The 16,106-nt window shown below is 37.8% G+C and overlaps 1 protein-coding gene across 3 annotated transcripts in view; it reads left to right on the top strand.

Moving 5' to 3' along the window:
- GNPTAB (N-acetylglucosamine-1-phosphate transferase subunits alpha and beta) overlaps positions 1-16,106 on the top strand; it is a 43,879-nt gene that overhangs the window by 5,487 nt on the left and 22,286 nt on the right. For all 3 annotated transcript variants that reach the window (XR_007904097.1, XM_051784677.1, XM_051784676.1), the window contains exons 3-7: positions 4,737-4,856; positions 6,528-6,569; positions 7,315-7,520; positions 8,251-8,315; positions 8,495-8,629. Coding sequence is in view for 2 of the 3 variants with exons in the window: in XM_051784677.1 (XP_051640637.1) it covers positions 4,737-4,856; positions 6,528-6,569; positions 7,315-7,520; positions 8,251-8,315; positions 8,495-8,629 (568 nt within the window). In the remaining variant the exon portion in view is untranslated. The remainder of the gene's footprint in view (positions 1-4,736; positions 4,857-6,527; positions 6,570-7,314; positions 7,521-8,250; positions 8,316-8,494; positions 8,630-16,106) is intronic.

Genomic DNA, 16,106 nt, shown 5'->3' on the forward strand with positions numbered 1-16,106 from the left:
TTCCAAAGGATGACAGATGAAAGCAGAGTGATACAGCTCATCTGGATGATTGACTTCATGTTTACATGTTTCAGTGGTACTGAAGTGAAAACATGGCAGTTTGTTCCTGTCAGGACTAAAATACCTGACTTTGTGATAATTAAACCGCAGTATTTTTATAAAATAGTGGACTTTGTCCAAAACAAAATCACAAATCCTACTGTTACAGTGTAGGTATAGTCAGTTCCCATTTCTGCCCTGTGTTTCCTTACTTCATTTGGGTTGTGTAAAGCACTCCTTTGCTACTCTTCACTTCTGTGGATTGTGAGCAAAACATCCAGTGCCGGGGAAGGAGCTATCGGCTGTCTGAGCAAAAGCTTTAGGTTTTCTTGATGGGTGCTTATGTTATTTCAGTTCACCCATATGCCTTTAATACTCATAATCAGGCGTGACACAGAAGTTTTTTGAGATATTTGTATGCAGATACCAACTTCCTGAAAAAATTAATATCAACAAAAAAACCTTTGTGGATACATACTTTTATGCATCTGTTAACTTTTAGACGTCCCGTGTCGGGGGTTCACTTTATTTTTATTATCCAACTGCACAAATGCAGTAGTGGACCCTGTGCTGCAGTATGCACTTGTATCACTGGTGGTTTGGTGAAGTTTTTAAGACTGGTATCAATGCAGCATGTAGGGCTATGCATAAACTGGGGACTGTGGACTTCCAGTTTTGAATCTTCCTTATCCATTGATTTTAATCAGTTCTTATTGTAGCGTTAGAGAAAATTATTCAGAATTGGATAACAGGAAGATTGCTGGTTGGGAAGTAAAGCAGATCCACTGCTTCGCACAAAGTAGAAGCTGCATGGCCTTTAGGAAATATGAATGGATCTTCAACTGAATTTAAATTCTAGGAGCTTTGCAGGTAAACATCTCTATTTGTGTGCAACTGTTGTGTTATAAACTTTTGTAGAGAACCTCAGTGTAAAATGTAGACAGATTTGTGTGTGTGGGCAAGCTCCTTATGATTATAAACTCAAAAAACTTGTCACATAAAAAGAGAGATGTTGAGAGCATCATTACTAACACCTGTTGAACAATCTTCTCTGCCAGACCAAGGAAGATTTCTTCTTTTACCCTGAAGTTTAGCCATTGTTTTGGTTTGCTTTTCCCTCCTGTTGCACACCCTTGGCATCTCAACTGCTGCACTTTCCAGATAGTCACATCAGCTGCTAAACTTGCTATTTACATTGCCAGGCTCTTACACAGCTTGAGACAGTGGAGTAGAAATTCCAAGGCTTTTTACCCAGTCACCTCATCCAAAACCATTTTTGAAGATTTAGGTTCGATAGGAAAACGAAAAGGGAGAGAAGAAAACTAAATAATGGAGTTGTGTGCACAAGTGTCTTGGATGAGAACTTTATTTTACTACTCTACATGCAAATTCTGTATTTTAGTAAATGCTGAAGTGTAACTTTGCTATTCCAGGATGTGACCAAGTCATATATAAAACTCCAAAATATGTACGGAAAGAAAATGTGAAGGAAAAATCCTCAGCTTTTAAAATGTACAGACTGATTTCAGTATGGTACAGCAAGTGAGAGCTCTCAGTGGTTGGCCAGCCATTAATTGTTGAGCTGAGTGAGGCTGGAGAGAGGAAAAGATGCACAAATTAGGGAGCAGGAATACCAACGGAACAGGTGAGTTGCTGTTGGTGCGTAGTTACAGAGCTGTAACAGGCAGGAGGGCTGGGAGGTTTACAGTGAGGAGCTTAGACTTACCTTGTTCATAAAGAGGCTCAGCAAGGACCATATGGTAGCTTGGAGGAGATCCAGAACCTGCTGTAATCCTTCAGCAGCAATGGGTGTTGAGACAATGAGGCTTGTCTTCTAACTGCAATCTTGGCTGTAAGCATGGTTCTCGTGTGTAAACACATCATGGGTATGAAAAATACTTCCCAGCAGGTGTGTGTCCTGTCCCATCTGGGGGAGCTGGTGGCTCTGGCTTTGTCTTCAAGCAGGATCCTATTGATATTTTTAGATTTGCAAGTAAGAAATGGGTACGTTTTTGAAAGAGAGAAATGTAAAAGACTATCCACAGCAAGCCTCAACGTAATTAATTGTCTGGGAGTCTCCAAGGAAGTTTCCAAAGTCCATGTTTGCTGATATTACAATCAGTAGCAAATGGAAAAACTGATGATTTTTCTCTAGAAAGGTGTTAAGATAATTCCCACTTGAATCAAAGAGTGCCTTGATTTGCATCTATTGATGAACCAGAAGCTAGTCATCTCAAAAAGGGTAAATAGCTGATTGGAAGGGTAGTTGTATTTAGTAAATTGACTCAGCTAATCTTGGGCTTAACCTGTTTGCCAGATTGGTGTTTGTGATTAAAACCAAATGTATAAATCCACATGAGGGAGAAACACAGCTACAGAATTTGAGGGAGAAAGTTTTTTTATCTTTTCTGACCTTTAAAAGTTTGCAAAAGACTCTACATGTTAAAATAGTGTTTGAGAACCATACTACTGAAGTGGCTCTCCTGTTCCTTTTCATTTTAAATCAAAATTCCACTACATACCTGTCAAAATATAAACTCTCAATACTCTTTAAGAAGGCATGAAACCATCCAGAAAGCTTTGACAAAGCCCAAAAAGGTGAAATCTTAATAGTGTTACTTAGCCTAATTGGAAGCAATAAATTGAATTTTGCAATATATGTTTTCTATTATTATGTTTGATAAACTTTCTGAAACAATGTATGCTGTAAAAATGCATTCAGAAAATTTATTTGGTTAAATTTGAAGCAGTTGGACTAGTGGATCTGCAAACAGTTCACTTGTGTTTTACTGGTCTATCTCTATTGCTGTTGGTAATGAATAATGAGCTTGCCATGCCACAGTTAATTCAGAGTTGGGATACCTACATCTGACCAAAAATGCCTTTCCTCTGGAATTTATTAGCGTTTGACTGTATGTGACAATAGCATAGCAAATTATGTAGTTATATGTGCTGTTGCATAGACACGCTTATAACAAATTATAAATTGGAGAGAGGCTTCACAGAAGTCATAATTGCCTCATACCATTGAAAGACTTGGAGTTCAGGCTTTTATTTTGGACACTGTATTCTTCAGTGAAAGCTACATTAATAAATTCTGCACTTTATCCAGAAGACTGAGGGTTGGGCATTTTTGAAATCTGCTGACTTGAGTCAGGTGCTTCCACCTGAAACACTCCTTTCCTAGCTGTAGCATTCCAGTGACTATCAAACCAATAATTTAACTGATCACGAATGTAGAAAAGCTGGAAGAACTACTGCCATTGAATTTCTACTCCTGTGGAGAACTTTTTAGTTCAAAACATGCCTTATTAATGGACAAGAAGCTAGTCATTTCTGGGGAAAGAGGTGAAACAACTGATTAGAGGGGTATTTGTATTCAGTAAATTGGCTTTTTTTTTTCTTGCCAGTTGAGAGGGTAGCATTCTGCACGATGTTACAGGTCAGAGGTGAGAGAGACTTTCTGGATGGTGCTGCTGGGGAAGGCAGTGCTGTTGCTTAGATGTTCAAACTGTCCCAGAATGACCCATCATTATTCTTTAAGTGTCATAGCTCAGGTAGGAACAGTGGTAAATTGAGGACGAAATGTTCCTGTCTATTGTGCTGTGACCAGCTACTGGCTGACCTTTTACCAAATTTTGTGCTTCAGTTACTGAATCTGAGCCAGCAGAAAATGAAGCTGGGTGGAAGCTGTCTGCTTGGTGTGCTGTGCTGGGGAATGCGGGTGAAATATTGCTTGTAAGCTCTGTCTCGATTTGAATGCTTTTTGAAGGACACGGTGGGTGGAGAGGGAACACCTCTGGGAAACATCATTGCATGACCCCATGGATCTCAGCATTAGAGAAGTGCTCAGTGTTTGCTAGGCCATCTACAGTTTAGGAAGATATTAAATAGCTTGACACTGGAACTTTTGAAAATAATATTTGGAGCAGCCTCCTGCTTTCTGGGACTGAGAGGTTCATCTATGGCAGCAGCCTGGAGTACCTGCTGACACAAAGCAGTGGGCCTTGGAGAGGAGACTATCATAAAAAAAATAGAAAAAAGATACCCAAACCCCATTCTTCTGCCTTGGGTATGTTAGGAAATCTGTAACTCTCCAGAAACAGTTCCAGGATATTCAGTTGTGTCAAGAACTAATTTGTCTGCTGTGTCTAGAGTCTGAATTCTTGTACCCAAATTAAGTTGTTGGTTTATGAAACACCCTGTTAATGATAACTAAGACACATTCCTAGGATAGAGACCTGGTCCTGCTGAGATGTTATTGACTCTGTGCAATTAAATAACAGCAAGTATGATTTAAGTCATTATGCTTCATGCTGTCCAATCTAATGTAGCTGATGAATTAAGAATGTGCCTGGATGCTGGTGCTGACTTGTAAAATATTTGATGGGTTTGAAGGAATTGGGTTATAGGTTTCTGTAGGTGAAATTTAGAGCATAAAGCTAAGATTTTCTTTAGTTACTGAACTGTTATAACCAGTTGGTGTCCTTTTTGGTTTGTCTGCTGTTTTGTCAGAGGATTGTGTATAATTAAGACATGATATATATATAGCTAAAGAGAGGCTTTTTGCTTTGTCTTGTTTGCATTCCAGACACCAAGTATTTCTGTTGTTAGACAGAAATCGCTATTGTAGGATGCCAGGAACACTTGTAATGTAATATTAAACAGCTCATGTAGCTTTCCTTTGAATTATGTAGGCTATGTTTGCCCATGCCAATTGACGTGGTCTACACCTGGGTGAACGGCACAGATGTTGAACTGATCAAAGAATTGCAACAGGTCAGGGAACAGATGGAGGAAGAACAGAAAATAATGAGGTAATGATCTTATGTATTTTTTCCCTTTAACCAACAGCAGCAATCTAATGCAGTACTAGTTCCCTTTGTTGTTATTTTTTCCTATGTTACTCAACATGAAAATTCAAAGCACATTTTCTCCCTTCTTCATTTGATTATTCTCAAAGCCTTGTTTCAGTTCTGCTTTTAGCTGCGAAGTACTGTGTAATAAGAAAACTGTTTAGATATAAAGCATAATAATTAGGGCTGTTCTGTCATGAATTTCTAAAATGCCATCCAAAGAACTGTGCATTGTATATGTTATTTTGTATTGATTTCTCTAACTCCATTTGTAAACAATAATAACAAAAATAATAATAAAACTATATCTCAAATGCGTAACCTCTCTTCATCCCCCTTTTCTCCCCCCCATCCCCTCCCCCAGTATTTCTTTTTATAATGGGCTTAATAAAATGCTAAGCATATGTTTCTTAAAGGCTTTTTTTTTTTAAGGTAGATTTCTTGTCTCCAAACACTGAAACTGATAAATAGGAAAATAATTTATTCATGTTATAAAGGTCTGAGTTGTGCTTTAATTAAGGAGCAAAGACCTGTGTTACTGCATTTGGTGTTGTAGATGGTGACATACAGTTCTGCATAATTACTGATCTAAGCCTTTAAACACAGGCTGCTGCAGACACCTTGGATTATGTCTTGCAACCATTGATTTGGTTCTTACTAATCAGCTTTGTTCACATGATCTGTTTTGGGCAGAAAATATGCTGAATGGAAGAACAACTTCATATTTTAAGGGTTGTAATAGTTTAATTCAGAATAATCAGAAATTCACAAGTAAGTGTATTGGTCTGATTTTTGGCCCATGTTATATTTTGCAATTTAGGTACCACTGATAATATGCTCATAAGGGAAATTCTGGAATTTTTCTTTGCTACGTAAACAATGAAAATATTAGTCGAACTTTAAATCCATTGACCTTAAACATAGGCATGGTCTCTGCTCTGAAAAACTTTCAAAATTTGTGCTAATATTTCCTTAGCAGTTTATATAGCTAATATTAGTGGGTTTAGCTTTGTCATCCCTCATGCTGTGATTCCCATTTTGGAAAGGGAAAAACACGTATTGTTTTCTTCCACAACTGATTTGGAAAGTTGATATCAAGCTTATGAGTAAGACTCAAATCCATGCCACGTTCACTATCTACAGGGGCACCTGGTTCTCTCCCTTGTAGGTAACTTTTTTCATGTACTTTGGAATCAGTGAGCACTATTGCAGAAAGAGCTTTTCATAGACCTTATCAGAATATTTATGTTAGGCAAAACAATCAAGTCAGCCTAGTTTCAGGTCACTTCATCCTGGTTTCTTACCAGTGTTTTTCATATCAATATCAGTTTTGTTAAGTAATCTAATAATAAGCCCATAAAATCCTGTTAGCAAAAAGAGTCCTGCTGCCACAGCTGTCAGCACAACCATGAATTTATGAGCTCTACACTGCACCAGGGTGAGCAGTGAAGGGCACTTGTGTCAGCTTGTGCTTGCTGTGGCAAGGCCCATGGCAAGGCCTTGGCAGCTTAATAACTGAGTTATCAGTGCTTTTGCAATGTGTCCCTGACTCAATTAACAATCTGAAATTAGACCAAATTCCTTACTATCAACTCAATGTTATTAAATATAGTTGTTTTAACTTTGTAATAGGGAAATCCTTGGAAAGAACGCAACAGAACCAACAAAGAAGAGGTGAGTTTTTTGTGGTTTTGGGCATAAATTGGAATAAGTGATAATCTGTTCATTGTTAACTGAAAGCAGATGCTGTTTGGGGTGGTGGTTTGTCCTTCTGTGGTCTATGCATGCTTTCCTATGTCACCTTAAGAAAAGATGACAGCATGATAATAAATATATATGTTGAATAAAAGTAAAGGTATTGTGACATTGTGTGAATGACCTTCTTATAACAATTTCTGGAGTTTGAAAAGCATATCCTTGTCACTGTTTCCGCACAGTCCCTCTTCCTAGTACAAATTTTTAATGTGTATGTACCTGACATTTTATGATTCAAAAGCATGAACTTTTTTTGATGTTGCTTTCACCTGCCATTTGTATACATGGCATTGCAAGTGATTGCCTGTGAAGGGTCAGGGCCACCTGTGGCTCTGCCACCAGGAAGTGGCAGGGCCTGGTCTGTCCCATTCATTTGGCTTGGTCCTTCTGTTATTTAGAGATTTTTATAAGGGCTTCTGTGTGGGCAGACTTTGAAATCTTGGAAACTTCTGAAAAAACAGTTATGGCAATGAACTAAACACTGGCAGTCAAATATTCCCCTTCTGCAGCAAAATAAGCGTGATTTCAGCAATGTCCCCCTGCCACAGCAAGCATTACAAACAGTTGATCCGATTTTACAAAAGCATCTCTGATTGCATCTGACATTGATTTTTGTCCTAAATTTTCTACTAGTGTTAAATATACCTTTGGTATTTTGCTGTAGCGAGAAGCAACTGGAGTGTTTGCTGACACACTGCATCAAAGTGCCAATGCTTGTCCTGGATCCTGCACTGCCTATCAACGTCACACTGAAGGACCTGCTGTCCATTCATCCTGCTTTACAAGCTGCTAACAATATGTTCTTTGTAGCAAAACCAAAAAATCCTTCTACCAATGTGACAGTAATTGTTTTTGATAGCCCTAAGGATGGTAAGAACCTCTTTGTCTGATTCCATCCAGTTTTCTAGAGGAAGCTTTTTTGGTAAGCTGCTGTGAATTAGTTTTGGGGTTTTTTTTTCTCCAGTTACTGACTCTGCAGCTACTTTTCTGTTTGACTTTAGCAAGTCATTCTGTGTCTCTAGCCCTCAGTGTGTTCCTCTAAATGATAACATTAATGATACCGTTTGCTTACCTCCCAGACAACTGATTACAGATGATTAGAGTTCCATGCTTTAAAAGACTGTTGCAAAACAGGTTTGATATCTCAGTATCTGTCTTGCACTGATAATCTCAGAAGGCTGAGGTTTAGAAGGAGGAAGAATAGTTTTAGAAGTCCTCCCTTAATTGCTGTGAAGTCTAGTTTAAATATTGTGCAATAAGTTCTGCCCTTGCTCAAAGGATTGCATACTGTAGAACAAAATTATTCATGTGTTAAGCATATATAAGTAGGGTCTTAGGGCAGGTATGAACTTCCTATTTTGTTTAACATGTAATGCCCAGCCACTACCACCCACTAGCCCAACCACTGGTGTTTATTTTACTACCAAGAGTTATTTACTACTTACAAAGATAACTCTTCACACCATAAATATTGAAATCTTTTTACTTTGCATAAATATATCTTGATTAATAGAATATAAAAAAGAAATGACTTTCAGTTTTAGATACATTTTATGTATTCTATACAATACATTGATACAATACATTTTATGTTTTCTAGTTGAAGCTGCCCATTCTGGAATGATGAAAGACAACAGCAAACAGATAGTATGGAGGGCTTACTTGGTATGTTCTTTTAAAATCTACTGATTAGCTTTTGTATGTGTTAAACACTCTGTATATATTTAGAAAGTTTCTGGACTATCCTTTTTCCATAACTCGCATGTAGTAAATAGCGAAAACTTTTAAAACAAACCTCATTGTAAGTGTAAAAAGACCTTCATACCCTGTATTCTTCTTTTTAGACTACAGACAAAGAAGTTCCAGGTCTGGTATTAATGCAAGACTTGGCCTTCCTCAGTGGATTTCCAGCTACATTCAAAGAAACAAATCAACTACGAACAAAACTACCAGAGAGCCTGACCTCTAAAGTAAAACTGGTAAGGGTCTGGAAAAAAACAGTACCTTACTTGTCTTGGTCTTTTGGAATGGCTTACATATGGGATCTCACTCACTGAGGAGATTTGGGATGTTTCTGATAGTAATCTGTTTTTTTCTGTGTGACTCTTTCCTGAGTAGTGAAGAGTAGCAAATAATGTCTCAAAGAGTTGCCTTTAAAAGACCAGTTGTTCATTCTGTGACTGCAAGTTATTGGGCATTTGATTTGCTAACTCGCAACTGTTAAAAGGTACCAGCCTTATCAGTTTCTCTGAACCATTTGCTATAGGCTGTTGTCTTGCTGTAGGATTCTAGATCACTGACTTGTTTAATGTGACAGCAATTTGCTTATGTAGCTTCTTAGCTTTTTTCTTCCCTCTCTGCTTTTAGAGGAATTCTCATAATAGTAACAGCACCAAACACTGCATTTCTCTCTGCCACATACTCTGTAGGGTCTTGAGCAAGTTGCACTTCAGTTTACCCCACATGCAAGGCAGCAGATCACACAACTTGTGTGACTGTCATCCACTGACGTTTAGCACCTCCTGTTCTTCATTGATACTTGGACAGCTGTTTGAGTTACACCAGGTTTAACAGATAGGTAAAAATATAGGAAGTTTGTTACAGTCATTGGTTTATGTATTGAAGAGAGATGTGATTCGTGGTGTGATAAGGACTGAGGCCAAGGAGTTTGTGGAAGAGAAGGAGGTAGCAGGGATAAAGGGGTGGCAATCTGTAGGTAATTTATCTTCATTAATCTAATGTCCACCTGTACCATGTGCTAATTTACTTTATGGCTTTTTCTATGTGCTCAAATGAGCACAAGTTCCTTTCCTTTTCTTTGGCAAGCTGGACTAACAACTCGTGTATTCTATTGCAGAAATTGTCTTGTGTAATCCCCTTCATAGGCTGGTCACACTGCAATATAATGCAAGCTGAATTTCTTCTTTCTTGTCTCAGCTTGTGTTAGCTGGCTGTGTTAGTCTCGCTAATGGTAGAAACCTTGCAAAGTAAACACAATTGTACCTCTCTTCCTACATTCCCACATTCATCTTCCTACATAAAACAGCTTAATAGAGCTTTTAAACAGCCATTTAAGCTTGAATAGCTTGTTTTTTGCCTTTGTTTACATCTCTAGTGTCACAGGGTTAAACAACAGTGGATATTCATAAGGCCAGTCTGCTAATCTCTGCTTGTTTCATAAACTGTGGGTATTTTTTTTTAATCACTTTAAAGAAATGGTGTTTCTGTAGAGAAATGAGATTACTATCCAACTGGAGATGGTACTTCAGTTACTAGGTTCTTCATTTCAAGTTTGCATGAGGAACATTGCTAGTTAAATGCTTCCTGACTTTGAGCCATCTGAAGAATCTTATTTCAGCACAGGTTCATCTGTTTGGGTTTCGAGCCTATTCTAGTTCCTCACCACAGCTTAAGTTACAGGTTCTTGGTACTTTTAACACATTTGACTTAATATAGCTGAAGAGCTCAGAATGTCTTTAGCTCTTTACATTTGCTAGAATTGTGCTTTTAGCATTCAAGAAATCTAGTAACATGACATTCCTTAATTATGTTTTTTGTGCTTCAATTTAAAAATGACTAGCTTATGTTTTCCTGACATGGGGTTATTTTCTAGGAGCAGCTCTTCTGTAATGTTCTCATTAATTACCAAATTGGTATATGAAATGATATTGCCTCTCTCAGTTCACAGATTATTTTGGGGAAAAGAAATCTGTCTGCTGCCACATCTGGGAATATATTGGAGCATCCTCCCAGGCAATGTTTGTTCTCTGGCTGAACATCATAGACATAGGCTCTCATAGTAACATATGAGAAGAATGTTCTCCCTGCAAACAATATTTGGAATTTCATTTTCTGTCCTTTAGCAGATGTTGCTTTATGCTCTTTTCTGAACTGATTTTGACTTAAATCAGTTTTTATCCACAGTACCCACTTTTTTATTTTTTATTTCTGGTGTCTTGTATCATTAACACTTGGTGTTCCTTTGTCAGAGTAACTTTTTATGTGCTTTTCTTGGACCCTTCAGTGTCTTTCTGTCCTTGATATTTTACCACCTTCTCTTCTTTCCTCTGATGGCTGTTGTCATGGCTTGTACTAATATTTTTGCTGCTAAAACACAGTACTTTTAGTATATGAATACCTCCTGTTGAGGGTGGGGTTTTTCTGTTTTTTTTCCTTGTTCCCCAGCTCTCTGCAGATAATTTGTCTTCATTCATTGTAGTTATTTCTCTAATTGCATCATCTGACTATTGTTAAAGTCAGTGTTGATAGTTTTTTTTTCCTTAATACTCCTGTATGGACTTTTTGCTTCCAGCATTGAGAAGTTCATAATTGTCTCCAGGATTTCTGCTGTAAATGTGTCAAGCACAGACCTTAGGCTAACCCATGTGCTAGAATAGAGACATTTCATCTTCCATGGGCACCTTTGAAGAACGAAATACCTGGATTTCTCCTAATTACCTTTGAGCCATCTGCTGGTTTTATTATTTTCTTGTGGTCTTAAGACTTGTGGAACAATTCTACCTGGACCTTAGTTTTTTGATTACAGTATTATTTTTTTTTTGTTTGATCAGCTGATTGCTTTCATCGTCGCTTTTTGCATTTCAGTAGGCTCTCCTCGCAGTATTAGTCCAACAGAAAACATGACAGATGAATTCTTCCTGTATTTCAGTTGTACTTTTCGTATCCAAGCAGCTGGCTAATCTGTTGTCTGTGCCCAGGCTGATCACCAGGTTAGCTCTTCAGCAAATCTTAGAAATACTGTAGTTTCTCTGTGTTTTTTTCACTACTGTCCAGATGAACATAAAGGCTGTATCTCTGGGTTGTCTTAGATACATTTTCCATCTCCTTGTCTGGTTTTATAGAAGTGGCATCCCATGCCTATCATGTTTCTACATGATTTTTCCCTATGCTGTCTTGATTGTGTTTTTTTTCCTTGTTATCAGTCATGTGTCATCTATTTGTGCTGGTTCCCTTTTCCTTACTGTGTTCTTATCTTTACAGGAACAGTGCCATTGTGATCAACTCATTATCTATTCCTAAGAATTCTCTTCTGCAATTTGGCTAGGCATATCTCTGTATAAACACAGTCTTTTGTCAGGTATCCACAGCATTCTGCAGTTTCTCTTTCCAGTCATCTTTGCTTTCTGTGTTTCTTTTGCTGGTGGTGGATGCTTTAGAACAGTTAATTTGGGATTATTGTACCCCATGTGGTCATAGCAGTGAGTTCTTTCTCAATCAGTTCTCTACTCTTGATAGCAGCAATTTTTGTATGTTATACTTCAAATGAAATATATGCATATAAATGTAAGAAATGTTTTATTTGCATGCATAAAATTTTTACACATGAAGCGTGGATGAAGTGTGTTGTTTCTGTAGAAGCCTTTGCTAAGATCCAAGCTCAGACTCCGTTCTTTCAGTGGCTGTTATAGGTAGGCAGTTATGGTAAACACAGCCAACTGTGGTTTTCTTCTTACCAAAGAGACATGCTAGGTTAATGCTACAGTTAAGTAGAAGAAAGGTTGGTTGTTTACAGTCTCCACTGAAATCTGAAGCAATTCCTCTGTTGTTATCATATCTGTTAATCTAAGCTCTCTGAAATGGTGTGAGATGCCTGGTGGAGAGGAAGAAAGTTGCACCTGAGTTTAAGCTAGACTTATGTCTCATAGATGCTTAATGTCTCTCTATGCTTAATGGGTTTCTGCATGCTATAAATAGCTGTTTCTTAGTGCAATACTGGAAGTAAAGAAATGATGAAAAACACTTCCAGCATTGCTGCTATTAGAAGGGAAGAAAAGTGAGAAAAGGAGGAGTATAGCTGTTGGTGAGTAGGAGGAGCGTAGCTGTCGGTGAGCTTGTGTTGAATGTTGATAATGCTGTTGTAGTTGGATTGCTTTAGTTTGATTCAAATCCTTTCTGAATCCAAAGAGGACCAAAAATTGTTCAGACATCTGGGCCAGATGTTTCTTCTAAAAGTATGAGAAAAACAGCTGAGCTCAACTAGAAGTGGTTAAAAGGTGAAGATTTATGATATAATGGTTTCATTTCCAAGGTGAATTGTGTCTGTTATGGTCTACTGAATTCTTGTACTTATGGCCTACACTGTAATGTAATGATATGAAATTTTTATTTCCAAATGAAAGTTAATCAGCAGTGTGTCTGTTGGTCATAGTTGTTGCTCTACCTTGTGAGTGTTATGACCGATGAGGTTGAAAATTATATTTGGCTGCTTTTTATTGTCTGTGCTTTCTTAACCGAGCGTTAACAAGCCACTAGATGGAGGTCTTTCTCTGTTTGTGCAGCTGATGGCTGCTGAGCTGTTTAAAAGACATTATGTTGGACCTCTACATGAAGAACAAATGAACATTTTGTTTTCACTTTCCCGCCCCTTAACTACATTTCTACAGAAAACTATTATTCAGTTTAAAGAGACAGTTGTGACTTAATTTTTAAGTCGTGATATAAAGACTGACAAGGGAAGGATTGACTGGGCAAGGGAATTTGATTTGTTTGATTTGGGTTTTTTGAGGCTGTTATGCTAACAATTTTATATTGTGTATAGAAGTGAAAATTTTTGGAGAAAGGTGATTTTCTTTCAAGATTTGATATCCTGGTTGCCTCAAGGACAACTGAGATCTCCCTCTTTGCAAAACATTATCTCCTTTAATCCATATGCACACACATATACACAAATATGAACAAGGTATGTTAGAAACTAAGGGCTATCTTAGTGACCTTGTTTTACTAATGGAAGAAAATCCACCTGGGAACTTGCAGGCACAGTGATGCTGGGTGTTTGCTGTCCTCACTGCCTTGAGGATGAGGGGTCTGGGATTCTTACTGTGGCTTGTCAGTGTTGTTGGAGCAAGCAGGTGGCTTTAGGAGTTGGTGTTGTATGATCACACAGATGGAGTAAGTAAGCTTGGTGGAAAAAAACTTAGGGCATTGCATTAGTTTTGGCTTAGAGATGAGCCTCCTGCTGTATCACCTTATAAAGGAAACTTGAGACATTTGTAAAGACAGTAGTGTTTCATATTCATTAAGCTGTTTGTAACTCTTTAATACAACACATGGCCTCCTTCCCTTGCTATGTAGGCATATGAATTTTCCCAATATCCATATTGCAGTGTGAAAAAAGGAGCATCTCATTTCTTTAACAATCAACTTTGGTCATTAAGAAAATAAAGCAATGTAATTTAAAGACTGGTTAAGAACCTAAGCCCTACCTCAGAAAAAAGTACTCAAGGCCCCTTGCCTTGAGAAAATGGAAATGAAGATGTTTGCTTCCACATGGGATGTCTGAGCTCATCTAGCCTGTCTCCTAGTAAGCATTGCCAAACATGCTGGCTCCAAAGGAGAACCTGCATTTAAAGCTACCTGATGGAGAAAATGCAGTTTTCCTGTCTCATTTTCAAGTGTGTGATAGAAATGTGCAGTGGTGGTGTGTGCATGTGCCTGCATAGTGTGTTTTCAGCCCACTTGTGTTAGCAGAGCCTCACCTGGTTACACTGACCATCTACCTGATGGTTTTTTGTTCTATCTTTACAATACCTTTGGATCTGCTGACCTGCTTTGGCAGAATGAAGATGTTCTGTAGAAGGTAATATTCCAAGGGAATGGACAATTGTGTGCATCCCTACTGAGAAGAGGTTAATATCTGTGAGACATTAGAAAATCTTCCAGGAGAAAATTCCATTTTGAATATACCAGCAACAAAATGCTCAGATCAGAGCCTGCAATTTATTAAATCTGGTTAGTTATGTCACCAGATGACTTCATTGAAATCTAACTTTATTGATAACTCTGCTTAGGAAAAGACTGGTGTCTCAAAAAAAGTATTACTGGAAAAAACCCACATTGATGTAATAAAAATAATCTATATATTTTAGCGTTTAGGTTAACTGATGCTGAGCACTGGAGTGTTTTTCCAGTACTTGTTGTTTGTGCTTATAATATTACAAATTAAAAAAACTACAGCATATATGCTCTATTTGGGTGGGGAAAGGGGAAGTGTTTGTAATAAGTCTAGTTAGGAGTCTGTAGTACAGGTACTTATTTTGCTGAGTTTAGTAGGAACAAGTTAAAGAGAAACTGAATGTTCTCAAATGCTTTCAAAGCTCTAGAATGGTAATATTTTTGGTTTGTTATATGTATGTTTTAAATAACAGATTCTAGGGGACTGTGTGACACTGTTGTATTCCTAAATAAAGCACATACCCAGTGATGGCAGCTTTGTAATCTGTAGCATTTCGATCCCGATATTTTTGGAGGCTACTGGCTGCAGTCCATAACTATACCTCAGCCATTTAGCTACTGAAGCCATCCTTTCCACCCATAGGTTCAGATGATTCCCTGGAAGGTCTGAGATTTATCAGATTTTTCTAATGGCAGGCCTCATAAGTCAGATTGAAAGATCTCAAATAGCATATGAGTCAAAGCATCAACAGCTTTGAAATGTCACAAGTGGAACAGCTGGTCTTACTAAGGGAAGGGTTGCTAACTCTGGGACCAAGTGGTGGTTTAAAATGAGCAGAAAGGGTCACATTTAATAAAAAATAAAAAAATAAAACCACTTAAGGGTATTATGAAAGAAACTGGTGGATTTGCTTTTTTTGAACCTGACATTATTCAAATTTTGGTAACTTATGAATTGCATTTACAGATCTTATGCAACTGAAAACCTGGTAGATGTGGTTATTTGTCTTATGTTGCCTGAAGGAACAAAAATTAAGCATAGGCTCAAATAAATGTTGTTAATGATTAACTGCATTTATTCTCAATCAGGCAGGCACTTGGAAAATCAAAGTGCAGTTCTGCTTTTAGCTTGATGGTATCTGCTAATGCTACTTCATATGGTAAACTCAGCATTTTATTGGGTTATGCCATATTACTAGGGAGATGCTTTGGTGCCCTGTCATTTGTAAACTCTATTAGCTGCTAGAGAAAGGGTGAGCGAGTGTGTAGTGCAAGCCCCTCATCCTGTGCATTATGAAATCTGATATACAGACTTACTGATGGCAAGAGATAAAAACAGCAAACAGATCAAACAGTCCTCAAGTAAGAAATGACCTTAACAGCATATTGGCAACCATCATTAAGGACTTGGAGAACCACATGGATTAGCTCTGGAGCCCTTTGTATCTCAGATTTCGGAGCTGTAGGTTGAACTAACTGTAAACCATCCTGAAAATTTCACGCGTCTGGCAGCGACGATACCTTGGTGCCCTTAATTTTCTGGGAAGATCATTGCTTGATTGAGATGGAAAAAAAGGGATGATTCTTTCAGTCATATAATAAAGTTTTCATAAAACATGAATTTTGTTATTAGGGTGGGAGAGAATGGATGGGGACTTAGTATTCACTTGCTCCAGAAATATTTATAACATGAACAGCTTTACTGCTGACTGGATCATTGTGTAAAGAGAAATTTTCTTTGTAAAGTGAAAATTAAACATCTAG

Source organism: Manacus candei, unplaced genomic scaffold (genome assembly GCF_025592945.1).
Source record: "Manacus candei isolate 608988 ecotype Guabito, Panama unplaced genomic scaffold, ASM2559294v1 h1tg000018l, whole genome shotgun sequence".
In the NCBI taxonomy this organism is placed as follows: Eukaryota; Metazoa; Chordata; class Aves; order Passeriformes; family Pipridae; genus Manacus; species Manacus candei.